This window comes from Pocillopora verrucosa, chromosome 7 (genome assembly GCF_036669915.1).
Source record: "Pocillopora verrucosa isolate sample1 chromosome 7, ASM3666991v2, whole genome shotgun sequence".
NCBI classification, from domain to species: Eukaryota; Metazoa; Cnidaria; class Anthozoa; order Scleractinia; family Pocilloporidae; genus Pocillopora; species Pocillopora verrucosa.
Genome location: NC_089318.1, coordinates 6512966 through 6533019, shown reverse-complemented (window position 1 = coordinate 6533019; position 20054 = coordinate 6512966). Strand labels below are relative to the sequence as shown.

The following is a 20054-nucleotide window of genomic DNA, read 5'->3' as shown; positions in this document are numbered from 1 at the left end:
AGTTACGCTGACGCGGCCCTGAGGCGATTGCTGAAGAATTTACCAGGTTTCTTTTTTGGATAGATTTGGCAGGGTTGATAGCCGAAGAGGGTATTTCATGGGCCAGTTGTACGACCCTGTTTAGTAATGGATGGTTTTACTTTCCTGATAAACGCAGACAAGTATCTGAAGGTGCTAAAATGATTAAATATATAGATAGACAAGCTGAAGACTTTTCCTCGAGGCATATTTGCGTGTGTAAGCACCGCTGCGTTGTTACTTGAGAAATCCTTCATATAGTCAATCAAGGTCCTTCTATCGGTGAGTATGACCTGAGGTATTTCATGCTAGAGCAGACAGTTGACAAAATTCACTCAACAGTAGCTCATCCCATTCAATAGAAATGTACGGGAGGGGGGGGGGTGGGGTGGGGGGAGGCGTAAGGCCGGTGTCATCAAGAATTACTAGTTCTTATTTTAATAAAAATTCAGGCAGATCTTACTTTTCGCACTTCCTATGTCTGTGGGCAAGGGGTATTGCTCTGATGCACCCTTTAAGTCATCTTGCTTAAGTGTCTATGACCTGCAGCCTAACAATCCTTTTCGGGAGCACTCTCCTCTGGATATACCAAATCAACAATGTAGTAATATTCCCTCCAAGGAAGGAGAGGCATTACTTCTGACATGAAGTTTGAACTCCTTTGGTTGTAATTAAGCACTGGATTTATTTCGAATGTACCCTTGCTTGTAATGCCTTGGGTTGAGGGGGAATTGCCAGGAAACCAGCCCTATCTAATACATAACAATGGTGATATGAAAGTTTGTTTTATTAATAATATTGTTGACTGCAGTCTCACTTCCATTTTGAGACTTGATGGTGAAAATGAATTATCCGTGAATTGAGATTTTATTGGCCTTGATAATTATAATTTCATCACCATTATCATTTTCATAATCATCACTGTCCTAATATTTAACTGTTGTTCTAATGGTGACCTCCTTAGAACGAAATGCTACATCGGCATCCCAGAAGCATGAAATCAGATACCTGTACTAAGAAAAAAACCATTGCAACATACTCAAAGAATCATCCAATCCAATTGCCTAAGAAGGAGCACTTTCTTACACCTGATACCCCTGAAATAGACTGGTTACCATCCTGCAAGGAGATGAGCTCAAAAGAAGACATGAGCAAGAAAGGTACAATTCTATTTGTTAGTGATATATATAATCATTTATGCAGGCTGGCTCAGTTCAGCTTCAAGCTGGACCCCATAATTTTCTTAATCAGCTGAGAGGTAACAAGAAATCAGAATAGGCAAACATATATATCAGCTCTAGTAGAGAAATTTTTAGCTGAGTGTCAAAAGTAATCTGGGATCGGTCTGGTTTTGCTTTTCTTTACTCTATGATTGGTCCAGAAAACTCATGAAACTTAATTAATTAACTAGATACAAAACTAAACCCAATTGTGTCTGAAATTTCAACCATAAAGAAAAACAAGCATTGTTTGAACAGATAGTGTGAATCCTCTTGTTGACATAAATATGCACCAATGAGCTTGGTAACATAAAATACTGACAAATATTATGTACATCAGTATAAAAGGGTACTGGATACATGCTGCAGCAAAACATCAGCCATTTTAAATTTGTTTTTATTTCAAAGGTTCCAAAACACTCACCCGACCTGCAACCAGACGAGGGTCTACTCTGGCACTCCGAAATATAAGTAACATACCATTTGAAAAAAATTTAAGCCAAACACCATGTGAACCACAATCAAGACAATCCAGTAAGAAAATCTTAATAGATTGTACTCTCTTAACCCTTTAAATCCAAGAAGTGAGTTATTCTCCTTATAATCTCTACATCTTTAAGTCAGCCAATAGACAATGAGAATACTCAAACTTATCTGGAAGAAGTTGTTATTTTGACCTAATAACAAATTCTTTAAACTAATTTACAGGGGAATCTGTAGCAGCTTGAGGGGAGAATTAATGATCAGATCTTGGGAGTTTGTGGGAGTTGAATTCACTTTTTTCTTGAAAAATTTCAAGAACAGAAATGATTTGTCTACCTTGCTTTCCTCCTTGCTAAGGTTCAGTCAAAAATAACATCATCACTCTCCAAATTGTAGCTAGTATAGAACAACTAAACAAGATAATACAATCTTTTAAGTGAGGACAGCTCTTTACTTGTGAGATGGCTGTCTAGATTAATCTCAACTGCCTAAAATTTTTCATGGCTTCATCACCTATTACAGTTGAAAGCTCTTCTCAACCTTTAACTACAAAGCAGGGCAACTTATGAAGAGGAAGTTAAGAATTGAAATATTACTGGTAATTTACAATGTACTGAAAAATGTTCTATGTATCCTTTCAGACAGAAGGCTGCTCCTTAGGGGCTTTTCAGCTGCCAAAGTAAGCTCCATGGGTAATAAAGACTGCAAGATATACAAAGCAGAATTAGAGAGGTATGCACCAACTGTATAGAGAGTCAAATGAGCCATGATATAAAGTCACTTTCCATTGGTGATTGCATGCAATGTTACAACTGTTATACTGGAAGTCTTTTGCTGCACTAGCATTCCAACATCTATGACATCATGACCTGTGTCTGATGGTGATACAACTAATTTAGATGAGAAATAATGAGACTAATATAAACAACTAATTTAGATGAGAAATAATGAGACAAATATAATCTATTCTTAGCAGTGTTATAACTTTGAAATTCCTATGATGCAGTAAGTATAGTCAGGCTATTATAATTTTGTAGTGTAAAATGTGTGGTGGAAACAGTGTATGTAGTCCATTTAAATGCAACTTAGCACATATTTATGTATTGTTGGTAATAATACCACTGACAATGCTTACAAGTAAAAACTGAATGTTTGTTAAAATGTTTTAATTGATACATATACCTTTTTCAAATGTTTTCATTTTCCATGAATTGATTGTTCCCATTACTAACAGTTATTTGTTTCATTTGACTGCGTACTTTTTATTACAGACCCAAGGATGTCAAGAAAACGAAGAAATCAAAGGTTTTAGCCTCCACAACTACATATTCTTCAAGGTCAATGTCTTGTTGTACAGCTTGTGGGGGTCTTTCTTGTAGAAGTGGGCATTCTGTTGGTGCCAAACAAGCAACTCTCAAGTCCATGACAATATGCCACTCTTTAGATGACTTGGACCTGAGTTTTGCAGAGTCAGAAGTGTTGCAACCTCAAAATTCAACCCTCAGAGAAGATGCCTTAAGTTTAGAACTGAAAGACATTTTTCCTCAAGACCTTTCAGCCATATTGGGTAAGCTTTTCAAAATGTATTTGTTTGTTTACTCAGACGTCTAAGATTGTTCCAGCTGCTGCATTCACCAGAGGTGTTCTAGAGATAAATTTTTTTTTTCTTGACTAAATTTATTTCTGTAGGATCGCCAAAGACTGTTTGTGGTTATGGTTTTTAAGGAACTCTCTTTCCTTAGAAGAAAGTCTTGACTTCTCAGTTTTAAAGCCTTTTAGCTATTAATTGCAGCATACAGACACAACGGGTTTCCTTGTAAGCTTTGTAGTAGATGGGAGTTGTTAATAACTTAAAACTTGATAGAAGTGTTGTTAGAATTTGCAGTAAATCTCTATGGTCACATATCAGTAGGGTCTTAGGCTTGAGAAAGAAGTATTCAGCAAAAACCAACAGAGTATCTTGCAAAGTTTTCTGGTGGCTGGCCCTTATAAATAGCAATAGTACACAAGTTCTGAACTGTGGTTGTTACAGTATTTAATATTTAGTTAGTGCCAAGATTTATGGTGCTACAAATGGAATTCATTGAAGTGATCTTTCAATTTTCAGAGGAGCCCGTGGACAACAAACAGATTGAATCTCCTAAAAGGGCTAAGACAGACAAAGAAAACTGCAAGCAGAAAAACAAGCAAAAGGTAGAACACCTCCTCTCTCAGTTCTCTACTCTAAAAGGGCATCTACCCATGCTCTTTCCTTAAAGTCCATTTTATCTCTTAATACCCCTTTAGATGATTGGGTATTATTTGTGATAGTGAAACATTAGTGACCTCTTTCTCCTTCCTGAGGTCCCTCACACTTTGCACTCATCACTAGTCACTCACATTTTTCTCTCATTTCTCAGATTACCAGTTAAACTGAGGAGGTACTTGGGTTTCTTGTTCTTTATGCAATTTAAGCTTGTTAATTTCATGTACACCAGCAAGAAGTGAATGTTTGTTTGTCTGTTTGTTTGTTCATTTTGTTTTTTATTTTTAATTTAATCAATTACAAAAGAAAAAACAAATATATCAGTATTAACCATGTTTTTGTTACTTTCAGACTGTAAATTCAGAACTCTGTACACATGAAGCAAGTGACCCCAACTTAACCCCACAGATTGGCTCCAAAACAGTGGGTATCTAGAGCACTCACAATTTGTGCTAGAGCACACCTTGGGTCTTGTTTTCTTTGATCTTCGTAACCTTGTTCATAATGCTAGGTTTCATATTAGCATAAATCTGCTAGCATCCTCTTACAAATACTATAATCTGATTATCTGGGCTACTAGCTTGTGCTCTGTGATAGGTAATGGGTCAAATGAGGAGCCTGTCACATTGTGGTTGTAAAAACATAAGTCTCTCTTGTAGTTCTATTTGGATAACTTTTAGATTTACACTATAACAGTCAGGTTAATATTTGCTCTCTGTTTCAGGGCATGATAGATGATTCTGGCTTTGACCTCGTCTACTGTTACTCAACAGAAATCTTGAACTAATACTCTAATTAAGAGCCCTTCCACTCCCAGATCTCAATAACAATTCTCCTTACTGTCTGCCAAACAATTCTTTTGATGTTAGTTCAGAGAATTTGGTGTTGGATTAACTAATATTTTTCTTTATTCTCATTACTTGTCTGCTTGATATTGTATTGATATTTTAAGGTACAATTCTGTCTTGGTCTTATGTGGAAGTTGAAGGGTTAACATCTCCTTTGTGTGCCTAAAGGCCTTTTGAATGAATATTGTATTCTTTCTATTTTCTTACAAAGGACTGTACAACTGATGTTAAATTGACTAAACCCAAACAGAAGCGGAAACTGGCGTATTCCATAAACACAGAAAAACCACCAGACTGCATTCTTCTAGATGTGATGGTAAACAAAAAGAAACCTGTGAAAGTCCTTTTTATGCAAGAAAACAATTGGTTACACATCAATCCTTCAAGTTTTCCAGTTCATACTTTGTTGTAGTGTTGTCTCCATAATAGACATGACAGACAAAAAAGTTACAAATTGCTCAAAATTTATACATTTAATACATTTTTATACATAATCAAGAGTCAAATGAGCTTATGAGAGTGACCTTGAACTTGAGATATTTCCCAAATAAAAGTGAATTGAAATGAAAAAAAATAATTGTAGATTCTTAATTTTTGTGCAGCATCAGAAAAATGCTATCAACCTTCAACTCCCAAGATCAAATTAGTAACTTTCCATTCTAACTGTCATTCAATCCCTTGCTTAAAAGACCAAGGAATTTCATAATAGAATGAGACATTGCCCTCTACCCAATAACCTTATTTGTTCTTATTCCCAGTCTGAAGGATTAGTGTAATGAAAATCCAAGGGGAAGTTACATATTAATCACGTCAAGGAGTTAAAGAATAAAATGGAATCTGGCAAATAGTGACTTCTCAAGAGTGCTTACCCCCAGAAAGTTGCTACCATGAGAATAGCCTCTCTTTTGTTAGGAAATGAAAGAAATATTAGCTGTATCTCTGACTACCCCTTAGCTCAAAGCTAAGAAGCAGATGCTAAAGTAACTACAGTAACAGTACCTTCCCTATAACCTTTCATTCTCCATGCCATTGTGTTTGTTTTGTCATGTTTATTTGGCATTTTACACAATGGTTTGTTTAAGGCACTTAAAAGTGACAGCATCATTAATTTTTTCATGTAATAGCAATGAAAATACAATGTAAAATTCAAGTAACAGACGCATAACATTATTAGGAAAACAATAAATACATTTCGAAATCAATTAGTTCTGTTGTAAAACATAAAGTAACTTCTTCATGGCTGTGAAACCTTTTAAACCCTTTATACAACTGCCTTTATGCAACTGCAAGATAAACAAAATACCATGCTAAGAACTTGACAGGATTATAACTAAGAACAGAATTCCAGGTGCAGTTCTCTTTTACATGTTACTTTTTCCCATTAGACTTTTTGCCACCTGTTGACTTGGCAAAAAAAGAGGGATCCAGTTGATCCATGGGGACTCCTTTCGTAGCAAACAGCCTTTGAGCCCTCTGTTGTAATGTCCCTCCACACTTGAGCCCCCTTGACATTAGTTCCTCCTTCAGATGTTCCAATCCTAGGGATTCAAGCTCCTCTGCTGATGAGTAGCTATCAAGGCAAAACTCAACCTAGAAAGAAAAAACAAAATATGAAACTTACTTCAATTACTTAACCCTTCAATCCCTAAGAATAACTAGCATCTAATTTCTCCTTACATTATCACCTCTGAATCTAGCATTAATGTCATGAGAATAAAGGAAATGATCACCAACTCTAGAAACTCTTGATTGTTAGACAAATTCTCCTTGTCAACACCTTAGTAAATGTATAGAGAACAGTGTGGAAAATATGAATATTGATGTTAGGGTGTAAAGGGTTAATATATGAGCAATGTTTTGAAGGGGGGAGGGGAGGGGTGTTCAAAGTGGGAAATCTCAAGTGGCAAGATGGACTTCAGTAACCAACCAGAAGAAAGGGTTTGCTTCTTCAGCCCTCCTAGCATAGCTGAGCTTGTAATAATAAAATTCATTATTGAGCTGAGTGTAATAAATAAATCAGTATAAATATCCGGGTGATTCAAACATTCACTACTCAGAAGAGTAACTTTTAACAAGATGCCCATCACAAATTAATAAAAAATTTTATAACATAATTATTTCATGTAAGTTGACCCCAAATTGAGTGAACAGCCTGCTTTGAGTGGACACCACTCTAAGGTAGCAGGCCCTAAGTTTTTATCCCTAATTTTCAGTAAAAGAAACTCTCCTTATTAGACACTGTGGTGTGAAAATTTGGATGTCATATTCAAGTACAGACAATTGGGTAACCTTGATTTAATATTTTAAATCCCAACCTTTCTAATGGTCTCTTCTTCAGTAGCTTTATTTTCTTCTTCCCCTTTGGTAACTGTTCCTGTCATTCCATCTTTTTCCTGAAAGTCTTCTCTCTGATCTTTTGTATCAGCAACAGCTGCTCTAATATGCTCTGTCTTTGTGTCTTCTTTCTGTGACTCAATATTTGTTTCTGATGGCTGTGCAGGTGGCTTTGCTATCTTACAATCTGTGTCTACACAATGTCTGTTGTCTGAAGCCTCTTCAGGGACTGCAACCTCTGCTTGAGTGCTGCTACAAGATACACCAGTTGAAGTGCATGTGTGCCTGCTTGGATCTTCATTACTGTTGTTTCTGGCAGGAGCCATCCCTTCTTCATCATCACCACTGTCTGACAGGTCTTCCATTCCCAGCCTGAAAGCAAACTGAAATTATTTTTTGCCTAACCAAACCTTGATGCCCTTACTAAGAAATACATACCAGTATACCTTGTGAAAAACTGTCAAAGAGTAGTTCTAAAAGGCAATTTTCTTCTTAAACCAAAAGAAACTTTTTTATTCAAATCACGAAACTTGAACATAATGTAGCATGTTCATGTTAAAAACAAGAAAAAATGCTTTTGGAAACATCTTTTCTGATTCCAGGGTAACAAAGCTCTTATACAGACAGACAGACAACAGTGGTTTTTAGTAAATTTCAGGTCAACTGCATATTAAACAGTTCACAAAACATTAATAGACTCCTCTTTTCCTCTGAACTCCTTCATGTAATCACTTGGATTTCGATGGAAAGGACAAAAATTTAAACCTCAGAGAGCATAAGGAGGGACTGTTTACCACAATCTACTTTTTTTCCCTCCTCCTGAAATTGTAGGATCCTCTGGATGAACTCTTTTTCCAGCTGCCTTCTCTGAAGTGCTTGAAGCACCTGATGATCTTGAACTGCCAGCTGCTTTAAGCCCTGAAACAAACAAACAAACAAAAATTTATTTATTTTAGCAATTAAAATACATATCTCACCATTTGCTTCCCGCAAAATAGTGAAGCTAATGAGGCCGGAGAGAAACAAACATCAAAATAAATTCTTTAATAACAAGTTTGACTGAACAGAGGAAATGAGTAGGACAGCATGCATATACTGAAACAATGAAAAACAGTTTGATAAGTTATAGATAAGCCAATTAGGTGTTACATATTACAACTGGAATAAAATTACATGTGAAAAAAAAAGCAACAACGAATGAAAGTAAAAAGATTGTAATTTTCTAAATTTATCAATTTAAGTATGGATGTCAACATAGAATTCAAGAAAAATAGTGAAAGACATGAGTAATTAAAAAAAAAACCAGAAAACATTCAGTTTAAAGTGGAAGGGAAGCTCTACAGGGAGTAGAAAAAGAGATGGAACAAAATGGGAGGATGGACACAACTGGAACAGATCCAAAATAAAGAGAAATAGGTAATAAAAAATAGAAGTTTGGCTTTTTAAGTATAGGTACATCTTGAAACAGCATTTTCTTGATGGTTCCTGAAAATTTCAGGCAAGTACCTCACCTTGATGCAGTGCAGCTTCTATTCTCTCTGAATTTTGCTGAATATTCTGTGTGTATGTCTTATCATCAAACATGTGTTTTGGCATTGATCTTCTTCTTGCTAACCTCTCCTGTTTCTTTTGTTCCTTCTCTCGCTCTCTTTCAGCTTGTTTAGAAACCCATTCAGCAATCCTTGAAGATAACAAGAGATTAAAAATTCATCAAAATTATGTGCAAAATATAGAGCTTTACAACCATGGACCTGGTTCATAAAGGTGACATTTTTGTGAAACACAGATGAAAAATTTATTAACCCTTTAACTCTCAGATCAAATTTGGAATTCCCCTTACTGTCAACCATGCAATACTTATTATGGTAGTTCAGAGAATTTAGTACTAGATCAACTCATTATCTCCAAATTGATATTTTTCTTTATTCTCAACACTTTACCTGGTTGATATTGTATAGATATTGTAAGGAGAAATTCTGTCTTGGTCACTCATGGGAATTAAAGGGTTAATTGAACTACACCCCACCACTTTCACTCCTAAGAGTGACCAATATAATTATTTTATCAAGTATAACAGTGATGAGAAGAAAGTCAAATATCAAAAGCTGGATACCAGTTGAATCAGCACCAACTTCTTAGAGCTAAAATCAAAATAAAAATTAATCACAGACAATCCAGAGTATTGATACTTAGATATTAGAAGCTTCTAGCACAGGAGATCCCTTCTTCAAGACACTTAGTGGTAAATCTTCATGTCTCAGACTGAGGATCATAAAAACCATACCATATCACACAGTACACACCAGTTTAGTCAATATGACAGTGAACTTCTTCCACCTCCACTCACTGCTCCCTTCCCTTCTGCCTTTCTTGGCTTAACACAATGGGGTTTCCATAAAAGCAGGTTTCCAGCAGTCTATTGCTATCTATAAGAACTCTCACCACAGTCTGTTTAGCATATGAGCTGGTTATCGTGTTTGGCTTTCACCTTACCGTCTCTTTTCAGGCACAGAACACCTTCAACCATTGGCAGCCACTAATGGACAAAGTTATGGAAACTCGTGCTAAACACATACTAGAATTTTATAACTGAGTGAGTCAGTCATATAGGAGATAAAAGGATGGACATGATCAAGCTTTGTCTGTCAGAAAATTTCCACTTACTTTTTTTCGTCATTTATGTCTCTCATTCGTCTTCCACTCAGATCTCGGCATGCTTCTCTATTTGTGGTCTTCTCAATCTGTGCTCCGATGGCGCGTAACATGGAACCAAACCCTCCCTTTCCACCCGGTAGAAGCAGACTAGCATAGCACACGTCTCCATCTTGAAGTAGCAGTTCTCTGTCATCAGTGACAAGATGGCCATTATGGATCACGGACAAGTCTTGTTCTGGTATACCCTGACAGTAAATATCAGTATCTATTAAGGCCAATCTATATGTGATTTAAAAATCGCTTGTCCAACCCATGTTCGATCCGTGGAAAAATTCGTTTTCGCAGTAGAACCTTACGTGGGTATGTTAATCGTTATTCTTAAACTTCCACCACGAACACGTTATGCTTTCATAAGATAAAGCTATCCCTGCATTTGTATCAAAACTTACCCCACAAAGATCCGATGCGATCTTTTTCAGCTGTTTTCCATTTTCCACCACGTAGTCATCTACATTTAAACAGTGGAGCTTTCGATGATATGTATAGAAGAACGCCGACATTTTGGATTTTTCCTATGAGCTTGGATTTATGGGTAGTTTGGCACCTACCGCGCGGGATCTGAAACCGATGAAATGTTGCAGAGGGTAGGGTTGGACATGGAGAGATGGCAATAGGCCGGGTGATGGGCTCCTGGGTATGGAAATTTTTGTAGCAATAAACTCAAATGCCCACCATCTATCAAAGGCCTATAACACTTGAAAGAGAGTCTTAATGACAAATTTGTAACTTTTACATCCAACACAGTGGTATTTCAATCTCACTAAACAATTTTGTGCAAGTGGTCAGCTTAATTCATGCTGAAACTGTTTGGTGGCTCTCCATACATCTCTTTACTATATGCACTTTGCTGACAGAAGCAATACATTAATTTTACATAATCCTTTACTATCATTCACCTGATGTTTGATGGTTACAATACTTTGTCAAGGTATTGTAACTATTGACATACATCAGTCAGAACTGTAGACAGAATATTCCTTAGACATTTATTTTGACTTGTAAGGGTACAAATTTCTGAAATTTATGAATATCATGTAAGTAAAAATGAAAGGCAGACAGAATTTTGGGCTCCTGAAAAAACTTTATTAGATATACTCCATCTTTTAATTTAATTCCAAGAAGTTATTTACATCTGACTTTAACTGACAGTCCTGCTCATTACAGAGAGCTCTCAAGTCTCATACATTGAACATGAGACTCACACAAACCGATTCAAATTTAGGCTTTCACACTGAAGTCATTATTTCTCATACAATCAGGGTTTCTGATTTAAACTGTTAATTTTGACATAGTAAACCACAGCTTTAATTAGTTAGTGCCGATAAAATTAATTATCCCTCTCAGGAGCCCATTACTTAAAGGGTTCCTTTCCCTCTGAACATAATTTACTCCTTTTCCTCTCGTGTTTGCTTTAGAACAATTACCCACAGTAGAAATTCTCACAAATCTTTGGGGGAGGGGAGCATGCTCCCATACCCCCCCCCCCCCACTCCCAGTCAGGTAAGTGAGGCCTGAGGTGTCTCACCCCAACAAATTAACTTAAGAACTCTGATTACATCTCCAGAAAATACAGACTCTTCAGCAAGAGCATACTACCCTTATAACAACAAATTCTCTTTAATAGTTTACAAAGTAATATGTGGCAGGGAAAAGGGAGAATCAGAAGCTGAGAGTTTAAGGGTTTATCAGCCTGGCCATGAACCTTCGTCCTCCCCACAAATTTGAAAATTCTGTGAGATCAATACCTTTAGAAAAACGCCACAGGTCCAAAAACTTCCCTCTTAATTATGGAGTTTCTCAAGTCATTTTGTAATTAAAGTTTAAAGGCTGCCAGATATCAACAGCCATTAAACCCTTTAACTCCCATGAGTGATCAAGACAGAATTTTTCCCTTCTGTATCAATGCAATATCAACCAGATAAGTGATGAGAATAAAGACAAATATCAATTTGGGGGATAATTAGTTGACCCAATACTAAATTCCCTGAACTAACATTCTAAGAATTGTATGGTGGACTGTAAGGATAAATAACAAATTTGATCTGGGAGTTAAAAGGTTAAGTGGTTTAATTAGTTAAGTACATAGCAGATCAGACACACCCTAATTTGCTTTCTCTTGATAAAAGAGGGTGTTGGTAGGTTGTAAATCGCAGTTCAATTAATTAAATCGTCGATCGATTATCTCTAAAACAGCAGTTTCAGCTTACCTTAAAAAGATACGTGAGTCCATAAGCATATGTAAAAATATCGATCCCAAAACAGGTTATATAATATTAGTACAGGGAGTTAGGAATCTAATTGAGTGCAAGGCTGTATTTAAAGACGCAGACAGAACTTGTCGCAGAGTACGTTGCTCGTTAGAGTTGAAGTCTTTCTCGAGGCCTGACCAATCTATCTCACTCTAAAACTTGCGTAATTTTCAGCCTTGAATAAAACAATGATATAAAACTGCAAACAGAAGAACTAGTACTGGTTGTGAACAAATAGGAAGTCTCAACCACTCAACTGAAAAACACCGCTGGTAGTTTTATGGGTTAGCTGGGGGTGGTTCTATGTAATCTGGTGCCATGCCTGCAGCTGAAGAAGGATGCGGTGTCTCTCGTTTCATATCCCTGTACATTTGAAAGTGCATGAAGAACTCCACAGCGAACAGACCCAAGCAGACGAAACCGAAAAAGGTGGCTGCACCTGCGGTGCTTGGACTTGTAACACAAATATGTTTTGCACACGAAGCTGTCAGCGATGAGCCAATTAAGAAACCCAAAACAGCCAGCCCACAAAGAACTAGGAATAGGACAGGATGGCGGAAAAACCACAGTAGCTTTTCCCAAAAACCAATCAGATGGAGAATTATGTCGATGAGAGCGTTTACGAACGCGGTCCATGCGACGAAATCGAAGAAGGTAAGTTTTCCAACACAACCGCATCCATACCCGCTGCCATTAATGTAAATCCACGAACTAACTGATGAGCCACAGGCACCAGCCAAAAGCGTAAACAACAACTCTACGCATTTTAGCCTGCCTAACCATGTCTTGGTGATGAAGTCTGGCGAAAACTCAAAAAAAATATCCCCTTGTTGTTCCGCCATGTTACTCTTAACGGAAGTTGTTATGGGCAAGATCCTGCAACACAGGCAGCCCACACTTTGGGCATGACTTATTTCAGATTTTCATTATCATGATAATTCAACCATAAAGACAAGAATATAACAGCGAGTGAACAGGAGTGGGTTTTTCCAGTTAAGCTTAAATAAAAATTACAGACTTGAATGATCTTCACCCATCGATCAATAATGCTGTCACGCGATGTTTGTGATGTATAGTGCAACAGGGAAGTCTTACGCCTTCAGTCAACGTTCATAGGTGGTTTCACAATCTGGATTGCCCTAATATTCAACATTTCTTATAACCAAGCTCAACAATTGCAAGGAAAATTCCATCAGAAATAATATAAACCCCATCCACACCAGCAAAATAATTGTTCTGTTACACCGGGTTTAACTGAATGAAACTTGGAAACAGAAAATTGAAGAACTGAATTTTCTATAGGTTTCAAGAAATCACTAACTTGAAGTTTCAGTGTGCTAAATTTGAAGTCGACAAAGATCGGTTGAAGCAGTTTCTATAAAGAAAAGAATTTCAAACTCTCCCGTTAATAACAAAACATCTCTAAAACATGTTAAAGTTTTGTTGTGAATGGGGTATAAAACACTCAAAATTTAGAATACTGGGGGATTCCATGACCATTCCATTAGAGGGCTTAATCTGATCTTGATTACTACAAGCTTTTGTAGTTTTCTTTTTTTTTAAGGGGGTTCTGTGGTTGAGTTGTTAGTGTGCTAGGCTCTAGCAGTCCTCATTGTGTCTCTCTCTACTCAGGAGTATAAATAAATACTGGCACAGCAAAATACCAAAGCCTTTACCAGACTTGCAATAGATGGAGAGGAGTGTGTCAGCAAAAATCAGCATGTTTTTGTCCAATGGGAGACTTATCTAGAGGTAGTCAAACTTCCTTAATATCACAATAGTAATTATATTGTAATAATAATTGTATGATTTTTTTTTTAACAGATGTTGATGAAATGCCACAATTCCCTGTTGCAAGACCATGATTTCCTCATCATGAGCAGTAAAATTATTTTTTTACTGGTGATATTATCAGTGTTGTTATGGTAAAAGGTATATCTACATGACAGTTTCACATTTCATGAAAGGGTTTTACTACAAATATCACCAAGATTGAGTTCAACTTTTTTAATAGAAAACATTACTTGTTATGAGAACTGGTTTTCTTAATTCTTCATTTCAGAGGTTGAAAAAGCTTTTCTGCAAGCTGAGTTTTCAAGCAGGAGATCTCTGCATTCAGTGTCCTCACAATGTGTCAACATTTTCTTTAATTAAAATATGCAATCAATATATTAATAATACACAGATCGTCGCATGTCCACTTCTGAACAGGAATTTACTTTCTCAGGTTGATATCTCTCACTTGCTCTCTTTTTTCAGATGCAAGATATTATCAACACTCAATTGTTGAACATTCCAATCCTACATCCAGCCCACAGAGAAATTGGCCCTGAATAGTAAAGCATTTTTTCCCTCTTTATACCCTTTCCTTCTTAAGATCTCATAAGTAATTCTCTTTAATGCATGTCATACAAGTCTTATAATGTTAGTTCAGAGAATTTGTTATTGGATCAACTAATAATCCCCCTTGATATTTTTCTGTTGTTGTCATCACTTGACTGTCTGCTTGATATTGTAAGTAGAAATTCTGCCTTAGTCACTCATGGGAATTGGAAGGGTTAATCATCTTTTTCATTTGGGGAGTGGAACAAAGATGTATATTCCTAAGCAATTGCTTTGTAAACCTTACCTTACACCTATCTTTCTGCTTGTCTTCACAAGAAAACTTACCAGACTTTGCAGGATAATTTCAGAGCTCTGATTAAGGGCTAATGCTTGAAATGCCTGCAAAAAACTCTTTACGGTGACCAATTTACAATAACAACTTAGTTGAAAAGACTGGTTTGTCTTTCAATACCTCCACTAATGCAGCACCACAGTTGCTTAGGAAAATTCCCCCCTTCTTCCCCAACTTAGGTTCTTGTTCAATTTCACCTGGAATTTTTGTGCTTAAGGATGTGCATCTTTAAATTGATGAATAAAAATTCTTGTCAGAAAATTCCAGCACAATTTCAGAATTCCAATTAAAGTTTTGTAAGAGAGCAGATTTAATCACACTCTCTACATTTTATTTATTTGTCGTAAAAATTGGTATTACATGTAACACTACTATATATTGAATTTATACTCTTCATAACAGCACTGCACGAATGGATAGATCATTGATTGATTGTTTCCGAGACAGAAATTTTCCTCACCATAACAAGAAAAGAGAAATAGAAATAAATCAATACAGGAAAAATCGATCACGCCAGCAGCTAAAGTAAGATCTAAAGGGAGCTCGAGGTTTACAAAAATGGCGAAGCTGTTCATAGATTGATGAAAATTGATGTCAAGTTGATGTTAGTTATGTAAGTCTATCTTGAGTCCTAAGATATGTCTTCTCCATTGCTCTTTCTTACTAAATGTCTAAGCTAAATGTCAAATGTGCATAATGATCTTAGCGGAAATGTCCACGTAAACAGCACTCGATCACTCAAATAACTCCAGGTGCCTCAGAGTAAGGTGGTGGTGGCTCTTCAAAATCTGGAGCTTTGCCTCCGCTTGAAGATTGATGCTGTGCTTCTTGCTGCATACTCCTGTACTTCTGAAAGTGTATGCAGCACTCCGCAGCGAACAAAGCCAAGCAGGCGAAACCGAAAAAAGCAGCTGCTCCCGCTGTGCCAGGATTGCTTACACAGGTTTGTGTTGCACAAGAAGCGGCGAGGGACGCTCCGATCAAAAAACCCACAACAGCCAGTCCACACAAGATTAGGTACAAAGCAGGATGGCGGAACCACCAAACAAGCCTTTCCCACAAACCAGCAAGATGTATAATCATGTCGATTAACCCGTTGACGAAAGCAGTCCATGCGATGAAGTTAGAGAAACTTACTTTACTACTACAATTGCAACCTATCCACGATAAAACGCCTGCTCCACACGCACCAGCGAGAAGAGAAAATATCACCTCTGCACATTTTAGCCGGCCTAACCAAGTCTTGGTGATATAGTCTGGGGTAAACTGTATAAAACCGTCCCCTCTCCGATCCGCCATGTTGACATTCAAGAGACAGATAGTGAAGGTTTGACAGCGCATTCTCAATGCGATACAGGCCATATGTCACCCAAACCCACCCCCTATGACGACACAGGATGCAGGATTTCATCCAAGCGAGAAAAAGCCTCATCAGTCGAGGTGAGTTTAAGTTTTCTCCGACCTTAACTTAAAAGAAACTCACGACTTCTATGATTTTCCTCCACAATTCAACCTCCCTCTTAAAACACAAGCTGTCACGCGATGTTCCTACCGCCCTGTAGTGCTGGGGAGTGCGTGCCACATTTGGTTTTACCCACAGTTAACAATAAACTGAAATTTCACTTTCTAGATTACCGTTGATTTACATGGAGCAGAGGAATTCGATTTCAACTCATTTTCAATTAAATTCATCGCGCAATTGCGGCGCGACTTGATTTCGCCGGTTGACAATAATTCCCTGCAACGCCTTTTGGAATCCTACCAACTGTGAAGCCACAACAGTGGTCGGCATGGAAACTCTACTATACGAAGTACGGTCGGGAAGTGATGCTTTCGGAAGGAAGCGTTAAGTTTTTGTCAGCGAAAAAAGCGACAAGGGCTGATACGAGGTGAACCTTTAACACTCTAAAATCAGTATGTTTACTCTACATACTATTTCCTGAGGGGCTGACAAGGAGAATTTGTTTCACAATCAAGAACTTCTTTGGTTTCTGATCATTTCATTTATTCTCATGACCTTGACATGTGATTCAGGGATGATATTGCAAGAGGAAATTAGATGCTAGTCACTCATGGGCATCAAAGCTTTGTACCTATTAAGACCTTATTTGAGTGACATTGAAATTTTAAGATCTCAAGTGATCACAGGAAGCTTGCATGTGAGACTGTGTGTAGTGCATGATTTACCTTGGTTAGGGATTTAATTAATTGAAAAATGCTTCATTACTTTCAATACATCAGCGCATACATAAACCTCTGGTTACTACACAGAATTTCATCTTAGAGCAAAGGCAATACACACTCTGATGGTACAGATAAAGCTACCAATTCTGCATCTTGTACTTGGCTGCTAAGTACCAAGCTGTAATTATTTATTAATTACAATATTCAAAGATTATCATTTGGCATTTATAATGTAAAGTTTAAGTGAGATAAATAGATACTTGCATAAAATATAATGTAACACCGCACGCACAAGATGTTTTTTCCATTTTAATTTATTTGGTTGGTGACAACAAATTTATTTCTAGCAACCACTTCTTTAACAGTTTATGTCTCCAAATGGTGACTCTGAAAAGAGTTAAGCTTGGAGCCCTTGGAAACCTTCTTAAAAACAACTTTATCTTAAAAATTTATTCAAATTACATTTTTCAAGACTGCTATGCTAGGTGAACACTTCGTCTTTGTGAGACTATAATGACTGTCCACTACCAAATCTATAAACTTAAGATAGTCTCTCTTTTTTTCTATAACCACTCATTTATTATCTTATTAGTAGTTCTCCTTACTGTCTTTAATACAACTCTTATAATTTTGATAAGATAATTTGGTACTGGATAAATTAATAAGCCACTAATTGATATTGTTATTTATTTATTTCACTGGTCTGCTTGACATTGTATCAATACTGGAAAGGCAAATTCTGCCTTGGCCACAAATGGGAAAGGTTATCAGTTACTTATGATCTGCAGCTGAACCTCTTGAAAAAAAACTAATAGCAAGTGCACACAGTTTCAAACTGTAAACATTTGTGTAACATGACAACACATCACTACTTTCTTGATGAAAAATAATATACCAGTGTACAGCTTAAAAATTCCAATTCAAATAAACAGCTGTCTTCAGAGTGCTCCTATACCTGAAAGAGACCAAACAAGCAACATGAACAACTTTTAATGGCCACAAACACAAATGAGCTTTCCAAAGTTAACAGAAACTAAAAAAGGGAGACCAACTGGAGGGGAGGGAAGCCACAAGGTCTGGGACAAAGAAATTTTGATCACATAACACATAAAGCGGTCAATTCTTAGGCTTGTCATCCAGCTCCCTAAGCCATGCACTGCTCGAATCCTTTACATGTAAAATTTTTTTTGAATAACTCCTACTGATGTTTTCCTACCACAGTGTGAAAATTTTATCATATTAAAATTGTTTATCATGGATAGCTCCTTTCTTTTGCCTGTTTGTTGATTTTTCTTTGGCAAAGCCTATTTGAATTTGCAGGGAACCTTAAAAATCAAATCCCACCTCAGGTCAGAAATTCAAGCGTGGGAAAGACTCAGTTGCTGCCATTCTTCCATTCTTATTCAAGGAGAGTTTCCACCACATTATTGATGATGTACAACATGGCTCAAAGTTGGCATTACGACCATGGCCTGACTTCCAAACAAGTAAAAAACACCCCATTCCTCTTTTCATATGTTTGGTTTCAAGTTGTAACTGAATTATACTCTGCCACTTAACTGAATAACAGAAAACACAAAACCATGCTAACCTGAAAGCAGACTGAGCTACACTGCTCCAGAAAAGCAGAAAATAGTACCCACAGAATGTTTTGAGCACATCTTGTAAATGCATCTACATGGAAATTTTGGAGTGACAAGATCAGCAAAACTTAAGTTTTGCCAATTGTACTCTCCGGTCAGCAAAGCATTTCACTGACATTATTTCAAAAAGGTAATAATAATAATAATAATAATAATAATAATACAATGATTTATATAGTGCCCTTTCTTTGAGCTTAAAGCACTTTACAATTATAATCATTATTCTGAAAAATAAAAACATTTGAGTAAGGTACTCTGTTTCTGCATAAAGAACGACAAAGAAAATCCTTTTTTAACTAACTAACAGGGCGTGAAATTAACTTTTTTTCTGATAGCCACTTGGCTCCTAAATTCTTCAAAGTGGTAGCCAATTCAAAAAAAGTTGGTCGCCATTTTCAAAGACAAACAAAATCTTTCTTTACGCTGTCAGCGTTCTAGATAGACCCTCCAAAATTAAGCTGGGGAAAAGATCTTTAACGTGCTACAAAGTGGACACTAGGATGTATGATATATAACGTTCAGGTTCATCTAAATCCAAGATGGCGTCTAGTTATCGATCGAGATGCATGTGCTACGTTTTGGAAACAAACTTAACGAGGAAGTTTGCCGCGGATTTATCTTTGCAAATTTATTTAATTCACTATATCTGTTAGTAAGGTTATGATGAAACGTTGTAGTCGCCAATTTGGCGACTAACTTTCAGGATTTGGTCGCCAAAGTGAAAAATGTAGTCGCATTGGCGCCTGTATTAGGCGCAATTTCACGCCCTGAGTCTAAGTTTTGCAAGTGTTACAATGCAAAGACCTACCTAAACTCTCACTGCAGAAATCAACCTAACCAAAAGTATTAACCTTTTCACGTATTGATCCAAGCCTGATGTTTGTTACAAAACAGAAAGCATCTTCGGATCCTTAAAAAAATTACCTGCCAGGCAACTTAGCTACTTCCTCAGTTAGCCGCTATGTTTTTCCCTGATACTATTTAGGGCTTGTCTGCAATGGAGCTATCCCCTGACAATTTCCAGTGAGACTGCTTTGCAAGTTGTTAGAACATCATTTTGATTTCATTTAAGAGAATGTATGGGAAGTAGCCACCCCCTCTGGAGACAACTTTACAAGGATACAGAAAAAGGTGATCAAAGTAGCAAAGGACTTGAACTCTGGCCCCAAAAGACAAGTCACACGTGTTGTGCCCAAAACCCAAATAACTGAACAAACAATTGAACTATTTTTTTGTTGTTTGTTATTTTCTCATTCTTTTCTATGCATATTAGCAACCCCAATTGAAATAAAGTTACTAACTTAATTAATTAACTAGCGCACTGCATACCTGCCAAATTTATCTGAGTCAATGTTGAGACATTTTTCCCTTAAAAGGACCAAGATTTTTCTTTGTAAACCTGTTCATGTCCAACAAACCAAAAGGATATCCACAGCTA

General features: G+C 36.9%; 4 protein-coding genes across 4 annotated transcripts; 1 reads left to right on the top strand and 3 right to left on the bottom strand.

Moving 5' to 3' along the window:
- Positions 1-26: 26 nt before the first annotated feature.
- LOC131799665 (uncharacterized) lies at positions 27-5230 on the top strand. Its single transcript, XM_066169868.1, has 8 exons — positions 27-300; positions 983-1178; positions 1647-1772; positions 2363-2453; positions 2993-3288; positions 3829-3914; positions 4318-4389; positions 5026-5230. Exons 2-8 carry the CDS (start codon positions 989-991, stop codon positions 5224-5226), a joined length of 1062 nt encoding a protein of 353 aa, XP_066025965.1. The 5' UTR covers positions 27-300; positions 983-988; the 3' UTR covers positions 5227-5230.
- Positions 4857-10394, bottom strand: LOC131799664 (splicing regulator SDE2-like). The gene is made up of 6 exons (XM_059117363.2): positions 10253-10394; positions 9813-10048; positions 8660-8829; positions 7943-8066; positions 7130-7520; positions 4857-6404 (listed from the first exon to the last, which is right to left on the bottom strand). The coding sequence occupies exons 1-6, from the start codon at positions 10361-10363 to the stop codon at positions 6183-6185; spliced, it is 1254 nt and encodes a 417-aa protein (XP_058973346.2). The 5' UTR covers positions 10364-10394; the 3' UTR covers positions 4857-6182.
- A 517-nt stretch (positions 10395-10911) lies between these two features.
- Positions 10912-12970, bottom strand: LOC131799655 (uncharacterized). The gene has a single exon (XM_059117355.2). The coding sequence runs from the start codon at positions 12952-12954 to the stop codon at positions 12391-12393; it is 564 nt and encodes a 187-aa protein (XP_058973338.2). The 5' UTR covers positions 12955-12970; the 3' UTR covers positions 10912-12390.
- A 2105-nt stretch (positions 12971-15075) lies between these two features.
- Positions 15076-16146, bottom strand: LOC131799656 (CKLF-like MARVEL transmembrane domain-containing protein 4). The gene has a single exon (XM_059117356.2). The coding sequence runs from the start codon at positions 16128-16130 to the stop codon at positions 15528-15530; it is 603 nt and encodes a 200-aa protein (XP_058973339.2). The 5' UTR covers positions 16131-16146; the 3' UTR covers positions 15076-15527.
- Between the last annotated feature and the right edge of the window lie 3908 nt (positions 16147-20054).

What these genes read in the sequence shown, in the direction of transcription:
- LOC131799665 (XM_066169868.1), top strand. Translation starts at nt 989, where the DNA reads ATGCTACATCGGCATCCCAGAAGCATGAAATCAGATACCTGTACTAAG. An exon ending in ACCACAATCAAGACAATCCA is followed by an intron (nt 1,773 to 2,362) that starts GTAAGAAAATCT and finishes GTATCCTTTCAG; the next exon opens with ACAGAAGGCTGCTCCTTAGG. An exon ending in AGCAGAAAAACAAGCAAAAG is followed by an intron (nt 3,915 to 4,317) that starts GTAGAACACCTC and finishes TGTTACTTTCAG; the next exon opens with ACTGTAAATTCAGAACTCTG.
- LOC131799664 (XM_059117363.2), bottom strand. Translation starts at nt 10,363, where the DNA reads ATGTCGGCGTTCTTCTATACATATCATCGAAAGCTCCACTGTTTAAAT. An exon ending in TCGCATCGGATCTTTGTGGG is followed by an intron (nt 10,049 to 10,252) that starts GTAAGTTTTGAT and finishes ATTTACTGTCAG; the next exon opens with GGTATACCAGAACAAGACTT. An exon ending in GGGAAAAAAAGTAGATTGTG is followed by an intron (nt 7,521 to 7,942) that starts GTAAACAGTCCC and finishes GTTTGCTTTCAG; the next exon opens with GCTGGGAATGGAAGACCTGT.
- LOC131799655 (XM_059117355.2), bottom strand. Translation starts at nt 12,954, where the DNA reads ATGGCGGAACAACAAGGGGATATTTTTTTTGAGTTTTCGCCAGACTTC.
- LOC131799656 (XM_059117356.2), bottom strand. Translation starts at nt 16,130, where the DNA reads ATGCGCTGTCAAACCTTCACTATCTGTCTCTTGAATGTCAACATGGCG.